The sequence below is a fragment of the Pyrus communis genome, chromosome 2 (assembly GCF_041283825.1).
Source record: "Pyrus communis isolate YQ-2024b chromosome 2, ASM4128382v1, whole genome shotgun sequence".
Lineage (NCBI taxonomy): Eukaryota > Viridiplantae > Streptophyta > Magnoliopsida > Rosales > Rosaceae > Pyrus > Pyrus communis.
The window spans coordinates 685,026-706,985 of record NC_142566.1 but is presented as its reverse complement, the minus strand read 5'-3'; the positions used below and the strand labels follow the sequence as shown (position 1 = coordinate 706,985).

General features: G+C 35.1%; 3 protein-coding genes across 4 annotated transcripts; 1 reads left to right on the top strand and 2 right to left on the bottom strand.

Annotated features, from left to right (window-relative positions):
* Positions 1–3,505: 3,505 nt before the first annotated feature.
* On the top strand, positions 3,506–5,800 carry LOC137748760 (uncharacterized). Of its 2 annotated transcripts, none has more exons than XM_088679930.1 (2): positions 3,506–3,965; positions 4,132–4,292. In XM_088679930.1, the coding sequence occupies exons 1-2, from the start codon at positions 3,757–3,759 to the stop codon at positions 4,139–4,141; spliced, it is 219 nt and encodes a 72-aa protein (XP_088536056.1). In that variant the 5' UTR covers positions 3,506–3,756; the 3' UTR covers positions 4,142–4,292. The 2 variants fall into 2 exon arrangements, with proteins under 2 accessions (XP_088536056.1, XP_068345042.1); XM_068488941.2 differs by lacking the exon at positions 4,132–4,292 and adding an exon at positions 5,146–5,800 and having other exon boundaries at positions 3,513–3,965.
* A 702-nt stretch (positions 5,801–6,502) lies between these two features.
* On the bottom strand, positions 6,503–9,353 carry LOC137748907 (uncharacterized). Its single transcript, XM_068489099.2, has 7 exons — positions 9,337–9,353; positions 9,053–9,249; positions 8,891–8,943; positions 8,527–8,582; positions 7,812–8,435; positions 7,360–7,534; positions 6,503–6,885 (listed from the first exon to the last, which is right to left on the bottom strand). Exons 2-7 carry the CDS (start codon positions 9,198–9,200, stop codon positions 6,727–6,729), a joined length of 1,215 nt encoding a protein of 404 aa, XP_068345200.1. The 5' UTR covers positions 9,201–9,249; positions 9,337–9,353; the 3' UTR covers positions 6,503–6,726.
* A 1,735-nt stretch (positions 9,354–11,088) lies between these two features.
* Positions 11,089–15,635, bottom strand: LOC137748959 (E3 ubiquitin-protein ligase BIG BROTHER). Its single transcript, XM_068489144.2, has 8 exons — positions 15,085–15,635; positions 14,474–14,652; positions 13,887–14,115; positions 13,404–13,438; positions 13,181–13,225; positions 12,399–12,526; positions 11,637–11,745; positions 11,089–11,519 (listed from the first exon to the last, which is right to left on the bottom strand). Exons 2-8 carry the CDS (start codon positions 14,612–14,614, stop codon positions 11,469–11,471), a joined length of 738 nt encoding a protein of 245 aa, XP_068345245.1. The 5' UTR covers positions 14,615–14,652; positions 15,085–15,635; the 3' UTR covers positions 11,089–11,468.
* Between the last annotated feature and the right edge of the window lie 6,325 nt (positions 15,636–21,960).

Sequence of the window (21,960 nt, the reverse complement as noted above, 5' to 3'; positions counted from 1 at the left end):
GAGGGTAGACCTGGCAATTTCTGACACGACCCGATAACCCGACACGACACGACACGAAATTAACAGGTGTTTGGGTCGACACGATAACGAATCGGGTCTTATCGGGTAACCCGATAAGCACCTGTTAAGATAACGGGTTGGGTCGGGTATACACGTGGGTAAACACGACACACGATAAGCAGAATATTATTTTTATAATTTTATAACCCTCAAAAAATACTGTACTAATTATATACATTAATTTTACAATTTTATACCCCTAAAAATTATAATAAATATATATATATATATATATATATTAAATTAACTATAAAATTTATAATAATTATAATAATTATATATACTATAATAATTATACCCCCAAAATATTAAGTCTATCTATACTAATTATATATATATATATATTAAATTTTATAAAAACTATAATAATTATTAATTAATAATTTAATATGCATGATCATGCATTGCATATTTGCATGATTTTGCATCCATTGAAATTTGATGCGTCAGGACTCATATGTGATTTGTTTCCATTCTCAAATTTCAATAATCAATTTCTTGCCATTGCCATTTGCCAACTTGCCGCCCTTTTTGAAAAAAAAAAATGGAGGGAAAATGAAAATGTTAAGAAAAGTTGAAAATAAAACAAAAAAGTGAGGGAATTCAATTAGGGAAAGATGTTGGAGGGAAAAGTGAAAATGATAAGAAAAAGTTGAAAAGGAAACAAAAAAGAGAGGGAAAAATGAAAATTAATAGAAGTGGTGAATCTAAGTATAAATAAACTCTAAGTGTTAGTCAATCTATCGTTTTACGAATTTTCCAAAACTAATTTCAACGATCCAAACCGTCAAAATTGTTTGTATATGCTTGGAGATCACATCAGCAAAAAATCACAAAAAAAAAACATTCAGAGATCAAGTAAACGGGACAAAGCTTTTCAACGGTTATAAATGAAAAATCACGATTTAACGGTTATTTTAACTCCGATTTTGATGATTTTTTATAACTACACTCCTTGACCCTATATGAATACAATGAATGAATTCGATATTCAATTTAAAATATTTACACAAGTGGATACCACAAAATCTTATGTTATACTTAATAAAAGTATAAATAAACTCTAAGCGTTAGTCAATCTATCGTTTTACGAATTCTCCAAAACTAATTTCAACGATCCAAACCGTCAAAATTGTTTGTATATGCTTGGAGATCACATCAGCAAAAAATCACAAAAAAAAAACATTCAGAGATCAAGTAACGGGACAAAGCTTTTCAACGGTTATAAACGAAAAATCATGATTTAACGGTTATTTTAACTCCGATTTTGATGATTTTTTATAACTACACTCCTTGACCCTATATGAATACAATGAATGAATTTGATCTTCAATTTAAAATATTTACACAAGTGGATACCACAAAATCTTATATTATACTTAATAAAAGTATAAATAAACTCTAAGCGTTAGTCAATCTATCGTTTTACGAATTCTCCAAAACTAATTTCAACGATCCAAACCGTCAAAATTGTTTGTATATACTTGGAGATCACATCAGCAAAAAATCACAAAAAAAAAACATTCAGAGATCAAGTAACGGGACAAAGCTTTTCAACGGTTATAAACGAAAAATCACGATTTAACGGTTATTTTAACTCCGATTTTGATGATTTTTTATAACTACACTCCTTGACCCTATATGAATACAATGAATGAATTCGATCTTCAATTTAAAATATTTACACAAGTGGATACCACAAAATCTTATGTTATACTTAATAAAAGTATAAATAAACTCTAAGCGTTAGTCAATCTATCGTTTTACGAATTCTCCAAAACTAATTTCAACGATCCAAACCGTCAAAATTGTTTGTATATGCTTGGAGATCACATCAGCAAAAAATCACAAAAAAAAAACATTCAGAGATCAAGTAACGGGACAAAGCTTTTCAACGGTTATAAATGAAAAATCACGATTTAACGGTTATTTTAACTCCGATTTTGATGATTTTTTATAACTACACTCCTTGACCCTATATGAATACAATGAATGAATTCGATCTTCAATTTAAAATATTTACACAAGTGGATACCACAAAATCTTATGTTATACTTAATAAAAGTATAAATAAACTCTAAGTGTTAGTCAATCTATCGTTTTACGAATTCTCCAAAACTAATTTCAACGATCCAAACCGTCAAAATTGTTTGTATATGCTTGGAGATCACATCAGCAAAAAATCACAAAAAAAAAACATTCAGAGATCAAGTAACGGGACAAAGCTTTTCAACGGTTATAAACGAAAAATCACGATTTAACGGTTATTTTAACTCCGATTTTGATGATTTTTTATAACTACACTCCTTGACCCTATATGAATACAATGAATGAATTTGATCTTCAATTTAAAATATTTACACAAGTGGATACCACAAAATCTTATGTTATACTTAATAAAAGTATAAATAAACTCTAAGTGATAGTCAATCTTAAAAACAAAAACTCTTTATCCTTGCACATTTAATATTTGTAATAGATTAGTAGTGTATGTATTATTTTTTTTATTAGGCTTTCATTTTCTAGTGTAGATATAGTACTTGAACGAGAAATGTTTTAATGTTTTCAAGTAATATTTATGTCGCAATGTGTGGTATGTGCAAATTTTAAAATTTTTTTTTTTTTTTCTTAACGGGTCATAACGGGTCGGGTCACTTTACCCGTTGGGTAAAGTGACACGACCTGTTAAGGACCCGTTAAGATAACGGGTGTGACACGACACGACCCGTTAAGATAACAGGTGTTACACGAAAACGACACGAACACGACAGACACGACCCGTTTGCCAGGTCTAGTTGAGGGGGAGGTGGGGGTGGGTTCTGCGTTTTCAGTTTTTTTTTTTTTTTTTGTTGGAGAAGATTCAGGTTTTTTTTTTAAATTAAAAAAAAAATTGCCATGGTACACATTTGGTAGCCACATGATACTAATATGGCAGTTACGTTAGCTCTTAACGGATCAATGGATGAAAAATGTAACGAATGTATTATATTAAAATAAAATAGTACTTGATATATGAAATTAAAATGTTTTAAAGATATTGTAAGAAATTAAAATCGATTCTAAACTTAAGGTGGTAAAGTATACTTTACCCAAAGAAAAAAGAAGAAGAAAAGCCAACAATTACGCGAACTCAGGCATGGCTTAATCCTTTCTCATCTTGGCCCAATCGAATAATAAGGGGCTGTACACTGATGGAAGATTTTTCATCGGTACATGGGATGATAAATCACGTGTTGTTATATAAATAGTGAGATATATGTGTAAAAAAATTAATAACTTAAAAAATAAAATTTCCTATTATTTACATAAAAAAATGATATATCATCCGTGTTCCTGTCACAATTAAAAATTTCTCTACACCGACACCGAGCTGCCAAACATCAAAATCCCCCGCCAACAAAGTTAGTCAGCCCCACCCAACAACCAGTCAGATTCAGACATTTTACATTTTCCAATTCTTCCTTTTCCCAAAAAATCCTTCTGTTATCCATTCTCTCTCTCTCTCTCTCTCTCCCTCTCTCGCTCCCTCTCCCCACCCACTCTCCAGCTACCTCCAATTTCGAGAAACAATTCTCTCCAAAACCCTCTTCTTTTCTGCATCACACTCTTCAAAACTCAATTGGGTTTCAATCAAAATCCAATCTTTGAGATCATATTTTTGTGGGTTTTCATTTGAATTGATAGATAGATAGATAGATGGTGGTGTTGCAGTTGTTCTTCACAGTGGCCTTCTCTGCAGTGCCTCTCACTCTCTACGTGCCTCCACTCAGAAGCCTAAACCCCTTCGTGGAGACCATGGAGGAACTCTTCTCCGAATCAAGAGCTTACACAAATAGGGTCTACCCACGTGTCCGACATCTTTGGTTTAGGATCTTGGATTACTTACTTTGCAGCAGAACCACAAGGTAGATACACACACACACACACGCATATATATATATATATATATATATATATATATAAAGATTTTGATTTCAGTTGGTACATGTAGTCAACTACATATCACCTAGCTTCACTTCTGAAACATGTTTCAGATTTTGGTTTTTGTTTTTCCTTTTTGTGGTAAATAAGGTGTGAGTGATGGAGAGTTTGGTTTTGGTGATTGTGGTGGTTGTGTTGTTGGTGTTTTGCTGGCCCGATTATTTGCTGATGTTGTAAAAATGCTGTCTTGTAATTTCATCATTTCATGAGAATATTTTCATGGCATATTGCAGGGATGTTCTGTTTTTTTATTTCTTTATTTCCATCTCTCATATTTTAGTGCAACTTATATGGTACTGGTATACCGCCATTTTAGTAGTTTCTTGTGTCTACCAACATATGTGAACAAAAACTACATATGTTCTTTTACAATTGGACAGTCGCAGCATCCATGTCATGTAAGTCCTTCAATTGTTACATATACATGGTATAATCTGGATTTTAGATTCTGGGTTTTCACGGGCAGCTAGACTCATAATAGTCATGATTTGAGTTAAAACTATGGTTATGAGCTTCATAGCTTTTTAAGTTATTTAGAGTTGGATGGTTTTTTTTTTTTTTTTTTTTTTTTTTTTTTTTTTTTTGTTGTTGTTGTTATACAACTGAAATCGAGGGGAATCGAACACAGGACTTTTGAGGCTCAGAGTTCAGGATCAATGATCTTGGCAGCTCGAGCTATAAGCCGGTTGCTTCTAGAGTTGGATGGTCAAGAGTTTCATATGTCATGCTTCATAGATGTCTTTGAGGATTAGTATTCAAAGTTGAGCCCTAAATTTCCGGAAACTATAGGATGATAATATAAGAACAAAGGAACGAAGAGTGAACTTTGTGGCTTTAACTATTAGAATGTGTAACATATTGATAGTTAGAGAATTGTCTAGATACGCACGGTTTTGTTTTCCCTAGTCGACCTCAGATTCTTATTTTTAAAGCCGTTAAAGTGTGGTTTGAGGTGCAAAATTTTGATGCTAAAGCCTGTGAGGCATAAGATTTATTTAGCCTGGGATCCTCCTCCCCCTAATTATGCTAAGTCGAAAGTGGATGGAAGTATAAAGAGTGGCAAGGGTTGCTCTTGTGCTAATGGTATTTTACGTGCTGCTGCAGGTGAGTGGATTGCTTGTTTCACTATAAATGTTTGTGTGGGGAGTGTGCTTAATGCTGAGTTATGGGGTCTTTTTCACGGCCGCTCTCTTGCTTGGAGATTGTTATAGATAAGTGCTAGTTGAAATGGACTCTGTTGTGGCTGTTACTTTAGTAATGGATTTTAATTCCTCACTTCACCCTCTTGCTCATCTCATTACTGCTTGCCGAGAGCTATTGCGGAGGGATTGGATTTGCTCGTTTTCACATGTTTATTGTGAGAAGAATAGAGTGGCTGATGTTATGGCAGAACTAGGCCATGAGTTTGACATTGGTCTTCATGTTTTTTATGAGCCTCTCCTCTTGTGGATGGGTTGATCTTTGAGGATGTAGTTGGGCTTCCGCAGAACGTTTTGTTAATAGTACTTTTCTGGAAGAGTGTTCTATAGTTAGTTGTTTTTCTTGGGTCTTTTGGCCCCAGTTTTACCAAAAGAAAAAAAACTATGAGAATAAATAACACATCGATAGTGAGAGAGTCGTCTAAGATACAAATTATATCGGTTAGTATATTAATGAGATTCAATCTTTGAAGATCATAAGAGGTCTCAAGTTTGAATCTTTTTACTATTAGTTGTATACATTCGAAATGAAATCTTAAAAGATGTTTCAAATTTGAATCTGTCTGTATTTGACTAAAAACGGCGGAAAAGTACAAAATTAATGTTTTTTTCTGGGAGCCTTCAATTGTGGGCTTTGTAGCCAAGGCCGAAAAGAACAAAAAAAATATGGGATGTGAGGTGGGTTTTTTATCTCTATGTGGATTAGGTTGAGATTCTTGAGAAGGTTTGGCGGTTGGTCATTGTTGGTTCATTGTTGACATCTGAAGTTGGTACCACACCTAAGAAAAACGAAAGGGAACCTTAACAAGTGAGGCCTACGATTTTAGAAACATTTGTCATGTGAAACTTTACACCATAATGTGTCGTATGTCAACTCTTTAAACTATTAGATGTGACGGGTTTACCTTTCACTCTTATGGTATAGAATAATAGTATCGTTGGACGTTGGACCATCAAAATATGTCTATGTTATATGGCAGATAAGACTCTAGAAGTAAAGAAAAAGTGATATCTGTAACACATTGTCTCTTGGACAAGCACGTGAGAGGACGTTAATGAGGTGTTTCAGACCTCTAAAATGTCCAAATTTTCATTAATAAGGTGTTTCAGACCTCTAAAATATCCAAATTTTCATGTGAAAATTTGGAAACTTGAAACTACATGTTCAAAAGTAGAACTTCGCCAAACTACATGGAACTCATAATTTGGCCTTCACCAGATCAAGAGAACCAAAACAATGTCATAACAAAAGGCTTACGGTGTATGAAACTCAATGCTGAATATCGAAAGCTTATTGATGGGAGCTGAGCTCAGTACAATTATTGTGTGGGTGTGCTCAGTACAGTTTTATTTAGCAAAGCTAGATTTGTCCGAAGCAAATTAAAACTATAGACCACGAGGGTGAAACAATTAACGAACGGTAACAAAGAACTTAGAAAAAGAATCGAAAGAATGAAAGAATGGATGTAATTTGCTGCTCAATGTTTTAGCCGGAAAGTGTTGTGCAAGGTTTTAAAAACCAGAAAACATCCAACGCTCTTGCTTCTCTTCCATCGACTATACAGGCAGGTTTACCTTTCTCTGTGGAATCCTCCTTGCTCACCACCTTTTTATTCTGCTCTACCTCTCCAAGGATTCCCCGTTCCTGATCATCATTCAGTTACAAGTCAATCAGAAAAATGACATAACTTGGATAAATATTAGCAGGGATATACGATGTGATCTAAGTTTGGGGCAGCAAGTTGAGTCAAATAAAAAATGGTTTAGAGTTTGTGGAATCATAGCACTAACGCTTATGGGATGAAATATCTATTTGTAAATCTCAAGCAAATTACTAATGTTGGTTAGGCATGACTGAAATTCTTCTTGACTGGACCAAAGTTTTAGTACTAACAAGCTTGAGTTGCAAGAAAGACTCGAATATCTCAGTCAAGTTAAAGATAGACTTGACTGGACCAAAGAGCTAGCTTATATTTCCTTCCCTACCGACTTTTGGGTATCATCGGCAGGGAAAGAACCCAGACCATAGTTTTAGTTCTTCATGCAATTCTTCTCTCACCTTGTGATTAAGCGAACGAATATAATATGAAGAAGGAGAAGGACGCAGCTAGGTACGTACCATCAGCTTGGACTTGGAAGCTTTTGAAGGTGTGATGTTGCTGGAGGGCGTTGTGGCAGAAAAGCATTGAGGAGAGGGAGGGTTGGTGCGGATTTGCAACAAGCTCTCGCCTCCTTTGCACTTGACATTCTCTAAACTTAGAGGGATTGGGACGTTCTCTGCCTCATCATCTCTTCTGCAGAAGGTGATCATCAAAAGTTAACGATATGTATCCAATCATCAAAGCCAGAATGTTTCAACATTCATGGAGGTATATTGCCTTGTTATCATATGATCATCATTTTAACTGCACCATATGTATGTTTTCACCATAACAAGTGAAAAAGAAAATGATCACGCCATAAAAACACAGATGCAAACACACATTTACATACAGAACAAGGCGTACAACTGTGCACAAATATCGAGGCTTTCATTACACACAAATACATAGAGAAAAAGAACAAACTTACTTCTTCCTCGTCTGCTTCTCCTCGGTATTGCTCCCCTCCATTCCTTCAGTCTTTGTTTTGCTTACCCCATGCAATGGCGTTCTCTCCGCTTGCCTCTCATTTTTCCCTTTATTAACCTCCAGCAATGGAGTTGTCTCAGTTTGCCTCTCAGTTTTTCCATTACCCACCTCAAGCAGTGGCATTCTCTCTGTTTCCCTCCCTTTCAACTCCCTTAAAACCTCACTGTTACACTCCTCATTCTTCACTACCTCTTCCTTCAAACCCGCTGGGATTTTCCTCACATCTGAATTCTCCACATCCTCTCTCTCCCTCGCTCTCATCGCCATTCTCTTCAATTCAGAACAGAAGTCTGTAATCTGATTCAGAATATCCCTCCCCGCAAATAAATTCCTTGCAGACAGCGTGCTTCTCAGCTTTGGAAGCACCTCATTGTTTGGCGGTGTGCTCTCAATTGGTTGCTTCTTCGCTGTGCTTGATTTGATTGTTGCCTTCATGGCCTTAGCTTGGTTCATTGGAGGGGTTGATAAATTGGGGTTCTGATTTTCACCATCTTCCTTGAATCTTGAGTTATTAGTTGGGTAAATCGAAGATTGCTTCAATCCCCTTCTCTTTAACTTCACATCTCTGAATCAGCCAAAAAAAGAAGTTAAATCGTGCTGAATTTGAATTAAAACTGTACTGTGAAAGAAAAGGATTCATGGGTTTTTCTTGTTACCTCTGGATTTTATCACCAAGTGGAGAAACTTCAGAAACAACAGCTGACCTCGGAACCTTTCCCAAATCAACAAACAAAGAAATTAGAATTTAGAAACTCTAGAAAGGGTAAAAGTTGAGAGAATTATACAAAATATATGCTGGGGTAACTTCGAAATTTAAGGAAAATAAAGACGAAAGCGAAAATAAAATCTTATCCCGAATACAAAAAGGGTTTAGGCTGGAAAATGGAAATCTTCAATTTTCAATCTTTCCCATCACATTTTCTTAGCAACCAAGCAGATTAACAAGAATGAAATATAAAATAAACAAAACCCTCATCAGAAAACCGACCAAAAAGAAAGAAAGGCTGGAAAAGAAGAAACCTTGGGAGGTGATGACTTGAGAAAATCTTCAGCCGTCTTCGGATGCTTGCATTCTGCAATTTACAAAAAAAAAAAAAATCCAAGCAAATCATGAGTGAGTCAAAATTCGAAACAAAGAAAAAGAGAAGGGGTTGAAGTATAATTTGTGAATGATTAAGGTACCTGGGCGGCAGAACCAGGCCTGATCGTCGACGGAGTTGTCATTGGGGTTCAAGAAATCGAACCACTTGGGGGCGTTTATTTGCTCGTAGTATTTGTCCTCTGTGAATCTCCACTCTAAACGTTTCCAATCTATTTTTGCCGGTTCCATAACTCTCACAGACAAAAACCCAGAAAGAAAGCAAGCTGTACAACAACCACTGCAAGAGAGAGAGGGAGACAGAGAGTAGGGGGTTTTGTTGGGTTTTGGAGCTGAAGAGGTGGACAGTGGAAGAAGAAGAAGTAACCGTTACGGGAGAGAGAGCGAACGTTGGTGGCGTCGGTGGGGTTTTACCAACTTTTCGACCGTTGGAGATTAATTAATTAATTAAGTATTGGGGTCGTGGCTTATTTAGTAGGGTTTCCCATTCTTGGATCTGGACTTCGGAGGTACACGTGGCTTTTGGATGACAATCATGTGATTTTTAAGATTTGTGGAAAAAAAAAGAGTATCATACTAAATTAGATAATTACGATGACACATAAATTAAGCACATTAAATAAGAGAACGACACATGAATTGTGAGCATACCACACCTAACCTTAAAAAGCTAAACATACGCCTGCCTTGTAGGTCAATGGCATTCGGGCCCACGTACATCCTTAAGGCCCATGATATATTATTTGTGCTACCGTGCCTTTTCTGGCTTGATGAGGCATGGGTCCACTCTTCGGATTCCCCCCTTGGGTGTCGCACCCTCCGGCGCCACTTCCTACTAGAGACTTCCCATCAAGGACTTCTCATAGTTACCTACGGAAATTGGTATACACCACACTCGCAAAACATAGTAATCTGCCAAGCATGATCTACAACCTCTCCTCCTAGTTGCTTGTGATGATTTAGGCATCAAAGGCCCTTTGGCAAACACCCTTCCCCTTATTCTCGGGTGTTCGTCAATTAAGCTAACGATGATTTTTGTTTTGTAGGTGTGATTTCGTCTATCCAAAAATGGACGGAATTTGCATCTACATGTGCTACCATAGATTAAAATATCCTTCATATTACCAAAGTATATCTCAATACATCTGTAAAATAGGGTTGCCAATAATCAATATGGGTGAAGCAATATCTATACAGGATATCTTAGAAACTTCAAAGATATTTTAGTAATATCAAGAATTTTGATAGTTTGGTTCAATCGAGATAGATTTGAGAAATTTAAAGATATTTCAACAAAAATTTGATGAAAATTTTGGTGCAATTTCGATCACAATATTTTTTATAGTTGCTAGTCAATATCTGAATAGTGTAATTTAAAATTGAAAGACAATAAAACAAAGACAGAACTTGGCTGTTGAAAAAATCAACAGCAGCTTCTACTGCTAGCAAATTACAAATGGACACGTGTCCAATATGCGATTAAAAAATCAATTACTTAGACACGTGTCCATCTATGATTGGTCAATAGCAGGAGCTGCTGCTGATTTTTTAGCAGCCAAGTTCTGTTCATAAAACAATTGTCTCAACTACCATGCATGTGTTTGCATTGTTTAATTAAAAAAAACTTAAATCATACCATCAAGGTTTCATGTATGTTATAAAGTACAAACAACAAGGAATAGAAATATAGAAAGTGTATTTTATACAATATAATTCAAATTCAAAATTCTTACTGGCGTAGAAATTTTATATTATATATATTTTTAATACATTCATTATTTTATGTTTTAAACCTATATTTTCACTCGATATTTTTCTAAATTTGGACTATCAATACATCTACAAAATCGAAACTTAAATCCTTGATTGTTGGCTTGTAGCCACAAAGTCTCAAAATAACGAAACTTTTAGAGTGCCAATAACTTTCTTCTCTCTCTCTCTTCCATAGCAAAAGGTTGGCACTTTTCACATGCTAAAGCTTCTTGTAAAATAAGGAATTCATTATTGTTTTGGACAAGTGAATTTTTGTTTCGTGTGATGTAAACAGATCCAATCAGTACCAAATCATCAACTTCACAGAACCCAAATAAGATCTGATCCACCTCAATATCCTCAAGTCTTCAATCAATCATCCAAAACTAAAAAATTAACTAAATAAATTGACATGAATCTGATATAACAACATTTTCAAGAACACAAGCTCAAATAAACTAAACCTCTAGCTTCGACGCAAATCAGTGATTTTACGCACAATATAAATTTGTCAGGTAATTTATCTCTAATTTGAATCTCATATTCACTTACAGGAGGTTGAATTATAGGGTTTGTTTTCTCTACTGCTTCACCGGAGCGTGTTAAACGAAAGAGGTAAAGGGGGAGGACCATAGTCTTACCATAGTCTTCAACTACTTTATGTATAGGCAAAGAAAAAATAACCAAACTATATGAAAGGAAAGGAAGATAAAATTTCAGCTTCAGCTAGGAAATGAAATTGATGCTCTAGTGCCTTGACTCCTCACCGAAAACCTCGAGGTTGCAAACTGGGCATACCTAAACAAATATAGAAACGGAAATGAGAGTGAGTTAGCGGGATGGATCATCAAATGGAAGATAGAAAATAGTGATATAATGAATTCTGAAATCCATGATTTTAGGGCGTTGGCCTACCTTGTTGATACCGAGCCATTTGCTGATGCATTCGCTATGGTAGACATGTTTGCATGGCAATGTGATTTGTCGATCTCCTCTTTTATACTGCATCTGGCAAATCACACACCTGCTCGTGGAAAAAGTTCGTATCAAGGGGCAAATTCCAAAAGATCAAAAGAAAAAGAGGATTCTTCTTCTTTTTTCTGGTCAAAGGAGAATCCTCCAACAAGTTTTCTGGAAACAGATAAAAGAATGGGAAAAGAAGTGTTCTTTTGATAACTTCTACAACACAAACCAACTGAACAAATCATCAGCAAATAAAGGGTGCGCCACGAAGTTGCCCATTTTATCAAGCAATTATATGCTAGTAATTTCATTTTTTGGAAAATCATTGTGAAGACAGTAAAAAAAAAATCAAAAGCATCACCAGATAATTTACATCTTTTAAAGATTAAAGTTCATCTTAGAGGTTTCTAAGACAACGCTTGTCGAGAAATCACATTTTCAGTTGCTATATAATGAGGTTTGCGTCTCAAGTGCCTTGTAGATGATGATAGAGTTGAAGCAGGAAAAATTTCTCATTTCTGATAGGTTAAGTGTTTATGACAAGATTATTTGCATAATACCAGACAAATATCCAGATTGTCTAGAGAATTACAAATGAAATGAGAGGCCATCACATTTACTTCTGAGATAAGGAAAAGATAAGGTCGGAAAACAGGTTTACTGATTTAGGCAGATAAATTCTCATTATCAACTGTCCATGAGTCAGAATGTTACCTCTCTCCGGATTTTTTCCTTAAAAAGAAGTTTCCACACTTGTATTTTGACGATGGAAGCAAACTAATAAGTTCGTCAGAGAGACCTCGGCTTTGAGTGCCAACTGCCTCACCCAAGTCAAGTAATTCCTAGTGGCAATACATAAAATAAAACATTTCAATATCATTCATGAAAAATTGGAAAATCCTATAGTTTGTACTAGATGTGTCAAACCAATATAAATAACAAAACAAAGAGAAGCCAGTGCACAAGATCAGTGAAACCGCTTGCCTTAAGTACCCCAATCTATACAGCAAATATGGCTAATTGCAATTATGAGACAAAGGCTCAAGGAAAAAGAGGTAGAGGAAGACATAAGAAGACTTGGAAAGAGACTTCAAGAAAAGACAAGGAGTACTTGCAGCTAACAGAAGATTTGGCGCAAAACGGATTGCAATGTCTCATATTCTTAATTTGGGCCGGGTATAAAGAAGTTAAACCAATATTGAAGTAACTTTGTATGCTGTATATCACAATGTGATAAGATAGTTTCTGAAGCCTCAATGTGATTATATTGTTCATCTTCAAAATCTAAAGAACCATAAAAAGCCAGTTTCATGCATTACTAACTTCAAAGAGTTATGTGTGGACGTGCAACTGCCCCGGTTTGTGTTAATGCTTAATAAGTCCCTTGTGGGAACAAAATGGTAAAGAATTTCTACTTCCAACAAGATTTACTTCGTCTGAAAAACCCATGGGACAGTAACAATGCAGGATAATAGAATAAGGTATACATAACGAACCTCATAGGTCATGTTATCAGGATCAATATCCTCTTGCCATGCAACCTGCACGTATACAGAGAGCAAAAGGCTGAAATTTAGCATAACTGCTGTGCAGGAGTTCAAGTTCGAAATAGTTAAGTGCATTTTTCCAAAACAAATTAGTAGGCTTAATAATGCAGAGTAAATAATCCAGCAGAAGGAAAAATATGCAATTGCACAAACCACAAAGCAGGATCCATACCTCAGAAGTATTTGTATTTTGCTGATTCTGAATACCTTAAAAAGAAAAAGAAATTCTTTATGGTTAGAGATAGTGTTCAATCGACTTGTTAAATGTCAGTTTCACAAAACATGAGTGAAGTATCAATAAGGTTATAGGAAAATTCAAATCACATTACGGCATTATAGCACCATCAGAAATCAATTGCAACAAAATGGTATTGCGGGTTTTAAAACGTAATGAAAATATGAAATGTCAAGGAAAAATGATCTTTGATAACTCCAATTGGCCAGTAGCATAATCTTTGATTCCACCGGATAAGTAGTCACACAGGAAACTGAATTGAACTGAAATTTCATTTCAAATTCCAAGCACAAGAAGCAAAGCATGACAATAAGGGAAACCTAATAAATTAAAACATTTGACATGCAGTCTAATCAAAGTGTGATCAATCAAAACAATTTTCAGTGTAGGAATACAAATACGTAGAAGTTTCTGACTAACATTCTTCAGGCACAGCTTGAGCTTCCATGACAGCGTCTTCTTCTGGCTGTGAGTCGGAGGTTGCAGGCTCTTCTGGATTTGTCAATGTAGGGTATTCCCAAGTCCTCCTGCTGACGTCCATTCTTGGTAAATGATCATTTACCTCATATGTACCGTAATAAGAAGTACTCCCCGGACCAGATGGTAAAAACTTGTATGAATTCATATTCATTGACCAGTACGCAGTTTCCTGGACAAACAGCATATAAAGGTTAGCGTTTCAGCAAAAACTAAAATTTAAGTTCGTCAAAATAATACAGTATTTCACTCAGCAAAAATGGTAATTTGTAACCAAAACTCTAAATTGACACTCAGTAAGGGCATTAATACATTTCAGCTTCCCCAGATCTAACCAAAATCTCATGAATACCAGACGGAAGACGAAAGCAAGTGCATCCGAACAAACACCAGCTTTCCAAATTTACAAGCAAGATGGATCTAAAACAATCTTATGAGGCAGCAAACCTTATGAGGCGGCGCAAAACATGTCATTGCAGAATAACTCTCACAACAAAAGAACACATCAAAAATGGAAAAAGCTAACTTGCCTGATCATGCATCGGCATGGTGTGACCATAATTCATCGGTACATTAGCAAGACCGTCAAAGAAACCCATGAAGCCTTCAGTAGGCGGGTAAGGATAGCCCGTGCCCAGGTAATGCATTTCCATATGTCCATTAACATTCATTTTTGCACCACGAATTAAACTGAGATTCACATAACAAGCTACAAAACGGAAACAAATTCTTTCAGTACTTTATGCTAAAAAATGAAATTTAAACTAAAGAAAAATATAAACTTTCACTATATATTCATATTTGTGTGTGTAGTTATGTGTACATTGCAGCACTATCCTCATAGACTAAGAAACTTTTACTATAAATTCAGAATAAAAACTTTTCTTTCAACAATTTGTGACAAATTACAACATATATTTAAAAAATTTGCAAAATTTAGGGCAAAATATGGACATGGGCATTCTCAGAAATACTGAAGCAGAATTTAAAGCCCTGTTTCATCTCCTACCTGTACATTCCTGTTTGGCTACTAAGAAAATGAAAGAAAGAACTTCAAGACATGAAATTTTCCTTCTCTTTCTTTCTGTTTTGATTTTCTCAGCAGCCAAACGCATGACAAGGTTGTGTAAAGAAGCGGTACCTTGATATTAAGCCAGAAATCCCTTCACATGTCGCTGTAAAGCAAAAAATCTGAGAGACCGAACAAGCAGCTCGGAGGACAAGTGAGAGAAATTGCAGCCTTCTTTCTTTCTAAGTTCAAAATTTCTTCCCCTTAATTTCTTGAGAAAATTTGCTTCAAATCAGAGAGATACAGAAACGGGCATTTAAGTTTGCACTCTACATATACAGAGAGAGAGAGAGAGGAAAGAGAGGTTTTCTGTGTTGTGCTTGTGTTCCTCTCTCTCTAGAATTCTATTGCATAATCCGTTTTTTGTGTGTTGCGTTTGGCTTTTGTGCAGAGAAGCAGCTACATTTGAGATTTTCACGAACACGCTTCCCTTCTCAGGAATTTTTTAGTTTGGCTCGAACACGGTAAGCGGTACAACACATGTCATTATACAAACGTATAATAACATGTGATGTACTGTTCGTATTGAGAACACAATAAAAAAATCTCTCCCTTCTGAGTTGTGTGTTTTGTTTTGTTGTTTCTACCCCGCCAACTTCTTACCAAAAGACATTACAACAACCATCCCCTGTCTCTACAGCCTACTCTACGCTACACCATTTCACTTTATGTAATTAACAGTAGTATATTTAGGACATGTGATCTATGGATGGATGGATGCATGGATGCATGGCATTGAGCGAACGAGTCAAGGCTGGGCAGGGGGGTAAAAGCCGTTTTTACCGCCGGTGAGATCTGTCGGGGGTGGGGGGCAGCCGCACTAACCAGAAGATCTGTCTCTTGCTTTACTCTATTGAATTTTTGCCATACATCTCAGATCAGGTCTGCAGTGTAAAAAGATCTTCAAGGTTTTTTATCCCCACAATTTGTTCACCTAAAAGAAAAAGTTGTTTGGTCCCTATTTCGTAATAGCCTTATAAAGTGCAACTAGATAAGGTTAATTATTATCAAAAGTGTCTCCTTCCAAACAACATTAGATCATAAAACAAAGGTAAATTTTGGTTAACCACCCTCGTTTTCTACAGTTGTTGATAGCAACTTACGTCAAAACGAGTTCAGTGTCATTCAGCGTTTTAGTTCAATAATGGATTGTTTGACAGTGTTTCAATAATGCATTCATATAATCAGAGAAATTTGCACAAGACAATGTATAATTAAACTGAGATGCTACGTGACGGTGAACTGGTTAATTAAAGCAAAATGTCTCACTTTGACCATTTCACAAAATAAAACACAACTTATATCAGATGGATTTATTTCTAATTTCCTAGAGGTCCTTTACATAAAAGTCTCACATCCATTGATTACATAGGTGATTAAGTAGGAACAATATCCATGAAATTAGTGGTGGTCTGATGCCCATCTCTCTTATCATAGTAGTGAATTGGTTAGGGTATTAATTTATTCATGAATCTATTTTGAGTTGTTGGTAATAAGGCATAAGATTGTTTGGATTGTAAAACTATTATATCACTCTATAGTATATATTCATTTTCGTTGAAGGGTGGTCTGATTCATAAAAAATAGCACAAATAGTGCCTTCAAGTAAAAGAAAATGAATATAGCAGATGGAATTAATAGTGATAATTTCTTAGTATAGAACAAAATAAGTATGAAATGTAAGGGTGAGCATCAAATCGATCGAACCATCCAAACCGACTAATCTAAATTGTATTGGTCGGTTTGGTTTGGTTTTGACCAAGAAAAAAGTCAAACAATTTCAGAACCAAACCAAACTGATTTTATGTTAGTTTGGTTTTGATACTTTTAAAACCGACCAAAACTAAAACGAACTGATTTTATGTTAGTTTGGTTCGGTTTTGATACTTTTGAAACTGACCAAAACTAAACGGGAACTGATAATATATCTTTTAATTATAACTTTATTTATTTTACATATGTCAACATATTATAGGTTCTTTGGATGTCTAATTTTACATATACAATAAGTGTTAACACATTATAAGTTGTAATTAATGACTACTAACCAATAGAAGATTTGTTTGTATTTTAGGATTATGTGAGATTGTAACTAATAAAATGTTTGCTAATATGAGTTTTTATATAATTGAAACTTAATTAGTCCTAGCTGACTGGATGAAATCTTTATGTTTCAAAATTATCCATTTGACATGTGTGAGATGTATCGAAATGTTGGATATATCTTATTGATGTGTAGGGAATAGGCTTAAACCGACCAAACCAAACCAAAATTAAACCGATAACAATGGTTTGGTTCGATTTCAATGGTGATATTGATCAAAACTAAACGAAACTGTTAATTTGGTTATAATTTTAATATCAAATCAAATCAAAACCGATTGATGCTCACCCCTTAATGAAAAGCCCACTATTTCAAAGCTCTATAGAGCAAGAAGCATTATAGAATAAATTTCCACCAGCAAATGTGACATATTAGATTATGACTAACTTATTGTGTGGTTTAGCCCCATTTCTCACTCACTTAGTGTAAATACTATCTTTGTATTAAAAAAAAAAAAAATTCCATAAGTCAACTTTACACTTTTGAATGATGCCTTTAGTGGTCATTAAAACTTTATTATGTATTTCAGTATATATATATGCCATTGAAAGCTTTGTTTGTACGCAATATAAAATAATCTAGCCCTTTGAACCATTGGAGAGTGGCTGTTTTAACTCTTGGCACGTATATAAAAATGGAGCAACATATTTTAACTTTGAGTAAGTCAATGATTCAACCAATGAAAGAATATTAATTATGCAAAATCACAATGGAAGAGCTACGAGGAACGTTTTTAACTAGAGAAATGCTAAGAAGATTTTCTCAAAAATGAAATTTTCGGTGGACTCTCCACTACATTATGTTTTTGGCACAATTCTCTTGCTAACATATAAAACATCATGTCAAAAACATAAGCTGGCAGAGAGTTTATGAATAGTCTAACTTTTTAAGAATCTCCTTAACATTTCTCTTTTAACTAAGATTCCGTTTCAAGAATTGGTCTCGTTTGGTGTGTAGGACAAGTACTAGCATTGCATTATATATAGTAATTCAATCCTAATGTACAGTACTTAGTGTATGATTATTGGAAAGGGATCCTCTCTGGATCATTTCCTTCTAATCCATCAAGTTCGGGAATCCGGACCATTGAAATTTGATCCAACGGTTACAAATAGGAGCTCACTTGAAAAGTTATAATAATTTTAGCCATTGAATTAAATTTCAATGGCCGGATCTTCAATCTTGGTGGATTAGAAGGAAGGGATCCCATGATTACTTACAACGAACGAATTTACACGAAACATGTGTTATTTTTATTTGCATTTTATAGCATAATCAATCCTTATAAAAAGTTACGACAACTAATTAATCGTACTAATCCCATCACATGGCTTAGGGCGCATTACTCATAAATTGAGAGAAAGACATTGATTGGATTTGCATTATTATGAGTAAGTTTTTCTCTACTTGACAATGTATGTTTATTGAAACGCCAGAATATGGTGTATTTATTTTATATCAATTGCTCTCTTTTTTTTGGTAAAAAAGTAAAAAATGGTAGTAGTGGGCTACCATTCCGAGCTGGGTCACTGTTTTTACGAAAAACCCTCCCAAGAGATTTTTTTACAAGCGGATGATCGAACCTCTGACTTCCTTAAGAATGATACTCAAAAGAATCGTTCAACTTGTGGCCAAACCAGCTTTTATCCACTAGACCAAACCATAAATTGCTCTTGTAAACCGCACAAAAGACCTTGGCACTCGGGCCCGGGGCCCTACTACGAAAACAATAAATAAAAACCTAACAGAGTAAGTTTAACAATGAAAAACATGATTTAATTAGTCCAGATGTTTAATCCTATGTTAGGCCAACCATCTTAATTGGTAAACCTAGTTGAGACTTTGTGAATGTACTCACAATGTACATTTTCTTTTTCTTTTTAAAAGGGGGACATTTGGTGATAAATCATGGTTAACCACTTCTTTCGGAGTTCGGAAAGACTACAATGTACATTAAGTTTTGAAAACCTTTATTAACTGGGACACTTTGTAGAGACATTGAGATAGGTGCCAATTTTGAAGCAGAACTAGTATGTGCATTTAAGTGATGGATTGTTTCGATGATAAGGGTTTTTGTCATCAATTCACTATATTCGAAATTCAAACTATCCCTCCTCCACGTAGTATAAATAAGTGTAAAACATCGCTCATAGATCGCCGGATCAGTTACTGTCTGCAAGCTTCAAGCCCAAGGCTGCACCAAACTCGTCCTCCGCACTCACGCCGAGGGCGACCTCAATTGCCAAGTCACTTAACCACTGACACCACTACGATGTGGAGTCGACAGTTGGAGGAGGGATGAAGAATGGTACTGACAGAGGAGAGAACTTTGTGGAGGGTGGTTGGGGCTGAAGACGAAGAAACCAATATAGATAGCATGGGAGATGGAGGAAGAAGGTATTATTGGTCTCTCTATGCCTTTTGAGAGAATACAATTAATTTAAGGGAATTGTTATTAGCATTTTAAAATTTTCATTCTACACTTCAAACTTTTTATATTAGGAAAGAAAAATATACTTGTAAAGAGTATAGAATGAGATTTTTAGAGTGTCAATAACACTTTTCTAATTCACCCACCTATGCTTCCATTTCCTTTCAAATTAGTTCACTTAAACTTTGAAATTTGGAACCTATAGGCCACAAGGGTAATGTGACATTCAACTTTCTTTCTCTCTTTTTAATTCAAACATGTATAAGACAGGCAGCAGTTGGGACCATGAAATAAAAAGAAGAGAAACCGTTGTTCCCTAGGGCTATATATTACTGGAATTAAATAAGTTGGTCTTTCGGGGGGTCATAAAGTTCATTGAATGTGGATATATAAATAAGATTAAATGCTGGTTGTAGTTTGAGTTCTATGGATGGGACCATACTAGCACATAGGGCCTTGTACTACAAGCAAGGTATTCATGGGGCTTCCAACAAAAAAGGTGGTCAAGATTATACGTAAAAGGATGAGAGATCTGAGAGTGTTTTATGAAACACACTAGTAAGATGTGTGATTGTGTGTAGCTAAAAATAATTCAACAAATTTGGGAGACGTAAATGATATACTTCTAAACTCTTTCATTGCTAGGAATAGAAGTCAAAGACATTAAAGATATGATTAATTGTCAAAATTTATTTTTAATACTATTTTTAATACTCTTTTAATTGAATATCAACTCAAACAAGTTAAGAATCTTCATCACATTCAAGATATTATCTCCTAATAAATATATTGAGAATATTCTTATCTCATCTATTCTACGAATGACTCACTTTGGTCAATGGGAATCTGTCATGTGTAAGGCAAAACCTTACAACTAGGTCGGTCGCGTCCCTATAAATGTCTCATCTTCACCAAATTCTGATAAACTTTTTGCTATGCATACAAGCCCAGAAAGTCATAAACACTGAATATTTTCAGAAAAACTAACTTGGTCAAAGGTGTTATTTTGTTTTGTAGTTACAATTTTGTCAAAACCGAAGACTGCAGAATTTTGCTACTACAATGTGCGCGATAAAACATTTGATAAATGTATTTAAAATGACTTTGATGTAATGCACAGAGAGATTTGTATATGACTATTTAAAATGAATCATTAAAAATCCTTTATTTCGCGGTCTTATGATATTCATGTAGTGAATTTTCAAACTCTTAATCTATTGTTTTGTGATATGTTTCTACTTATTTTCGCCTAAATCCTTCACCCATATATTTAATTAAGATCTCTTTGGTTCGAGTATTAGAAGTTTAAGAATAAGTATGATATTGTATTACCATGTTTAGTAAGCATTCAAAATACACTTATTCACTACTTTATGTTTATACAAAATGAAAAGTTCAAATTAACTATAGATAAATATAATAAAAGAATGATGTTAGTAATGATGTTATAATCATTTTTAAATCATAAATTAGATCGAACAAGAATTCAATTTGATCCGATTCAATGCTTATTGAATATGAGTCGACAAGTTAAATTTGATAAATGCGATAAGCCGATTATAACAGAATCCAAATATAGATCAAAGTTGCTCGATTCGATTTTGATCTGCTACATGGGCATTTTAAAAGACAAAATACTTGTTACATGGTCTTTTTGGAGGAAGGGGGGAAGGCTAAAACCCTTGGGTACCATGATATGCTATTCCATGCGATGATAAATAATTTTCACAACATCACGTGAACCAAATTCTTCCATTTTTTCTCCCAAAAAAAAATCTTCCATTTCAGTTTCGTACGATTGATTTGTCATTCACATATACAAAAGAAGACATTCACTGTATCATAACTGGATTTCAGAAATCAACCAAGATCAACTGATAAGCAATGACATCACCATTTTGGACCCCTGCTTCCTTGGTCTTCGGTTTTTGGATAGCACTGAACGTGACATCAATTTTGGCCTTTCATCTTTGGCTAGTGTATTGAGTTTCTACATGCAAGCACAAAAAATTTGCTATGCTCTGACACTATACCAGAGCAATGGATGGTTAGACCCACAGTCAACGGAACAATGATGCGATGATTGAGATCACAGTACATATGTGCTTGCAAATAAGTGGCAACAAGGACCAAGAAGTAAGATCGTTGCCCCAACGGAAACAAGCGAATCAGTGGTACTTTCATTTTTTGGTCAAAAGTTACAATGCTAAAATTAAACCACTTGAGGCTCACAAAGATCATGAACTAGTGGCAAAGTCACGTGGGGGCGAGGAGTGGCGGCTGCCACTCCTCTCGCTGGAAAACATAATTGGAGTGCTAGTTCAGCCCTTCTCCTTGCTGGAAAACCCGACCGGTTCAGGCTTCAGCCCCTTCCTGTTCTTCGATGATTTGGTTATGCTGTTGCGCAGCAACT

Excerpts from the sequence above, each read along its gene's own strand:
- LOC137748760 (XM_088679930.1), top strand. The coding sequence starts at position 3,757 with ATGGTGGTGTTGCAGTTGTTCTTCACAGTGGCCTTCTCTGCAGTGCCT.
- LOC137748907 (XM_068489099.2), bottom strand. The coding sequence starts at position 9,200 with ATGGAACCGGCAAAAATAGATTGGAAACGTTTAGAGTGGAGATTCACA. Across the intron at positions 8,583-8,890 it reads TCAAGTCATCACCTCCCAAG|GTTCCGAGGTCAGCTGTTGT; the intron begins GTTTCTTCTTTT and ends GATTTGGGAAAG. Across the intron at positions 8,436-8,526 it reads CTTGGTGATAAAATCCAGAG|AGATGTGAAGTTAAAGAGAA; the intron begins GTAACAAGAAAA and ends TGGCTGATTCAG.
- LOC137748959 (XM_068489144.2), bottom strand. The coding sequence starts at position 14,614 with ATGAATGTTAATGGACATATGGAAATGCATTACCTGGGCACGGGCTAT. Across the intron at positions 14,116-14,473 it reads CCATGCCGATGCATGATCAG|GAAACTGCGTACTGGTCAAT; the intron begins GCAAGTTAGCTT and ends CTGTTTGTCCAG. Across the intron at positions 11,520-11,636 it reads AATGGCTCGGTATCAACAAG|GTATGCCCAGTTTGCAACCT; the intron begins GTAGGCCAACGC and ends ATATTTGTTTAG.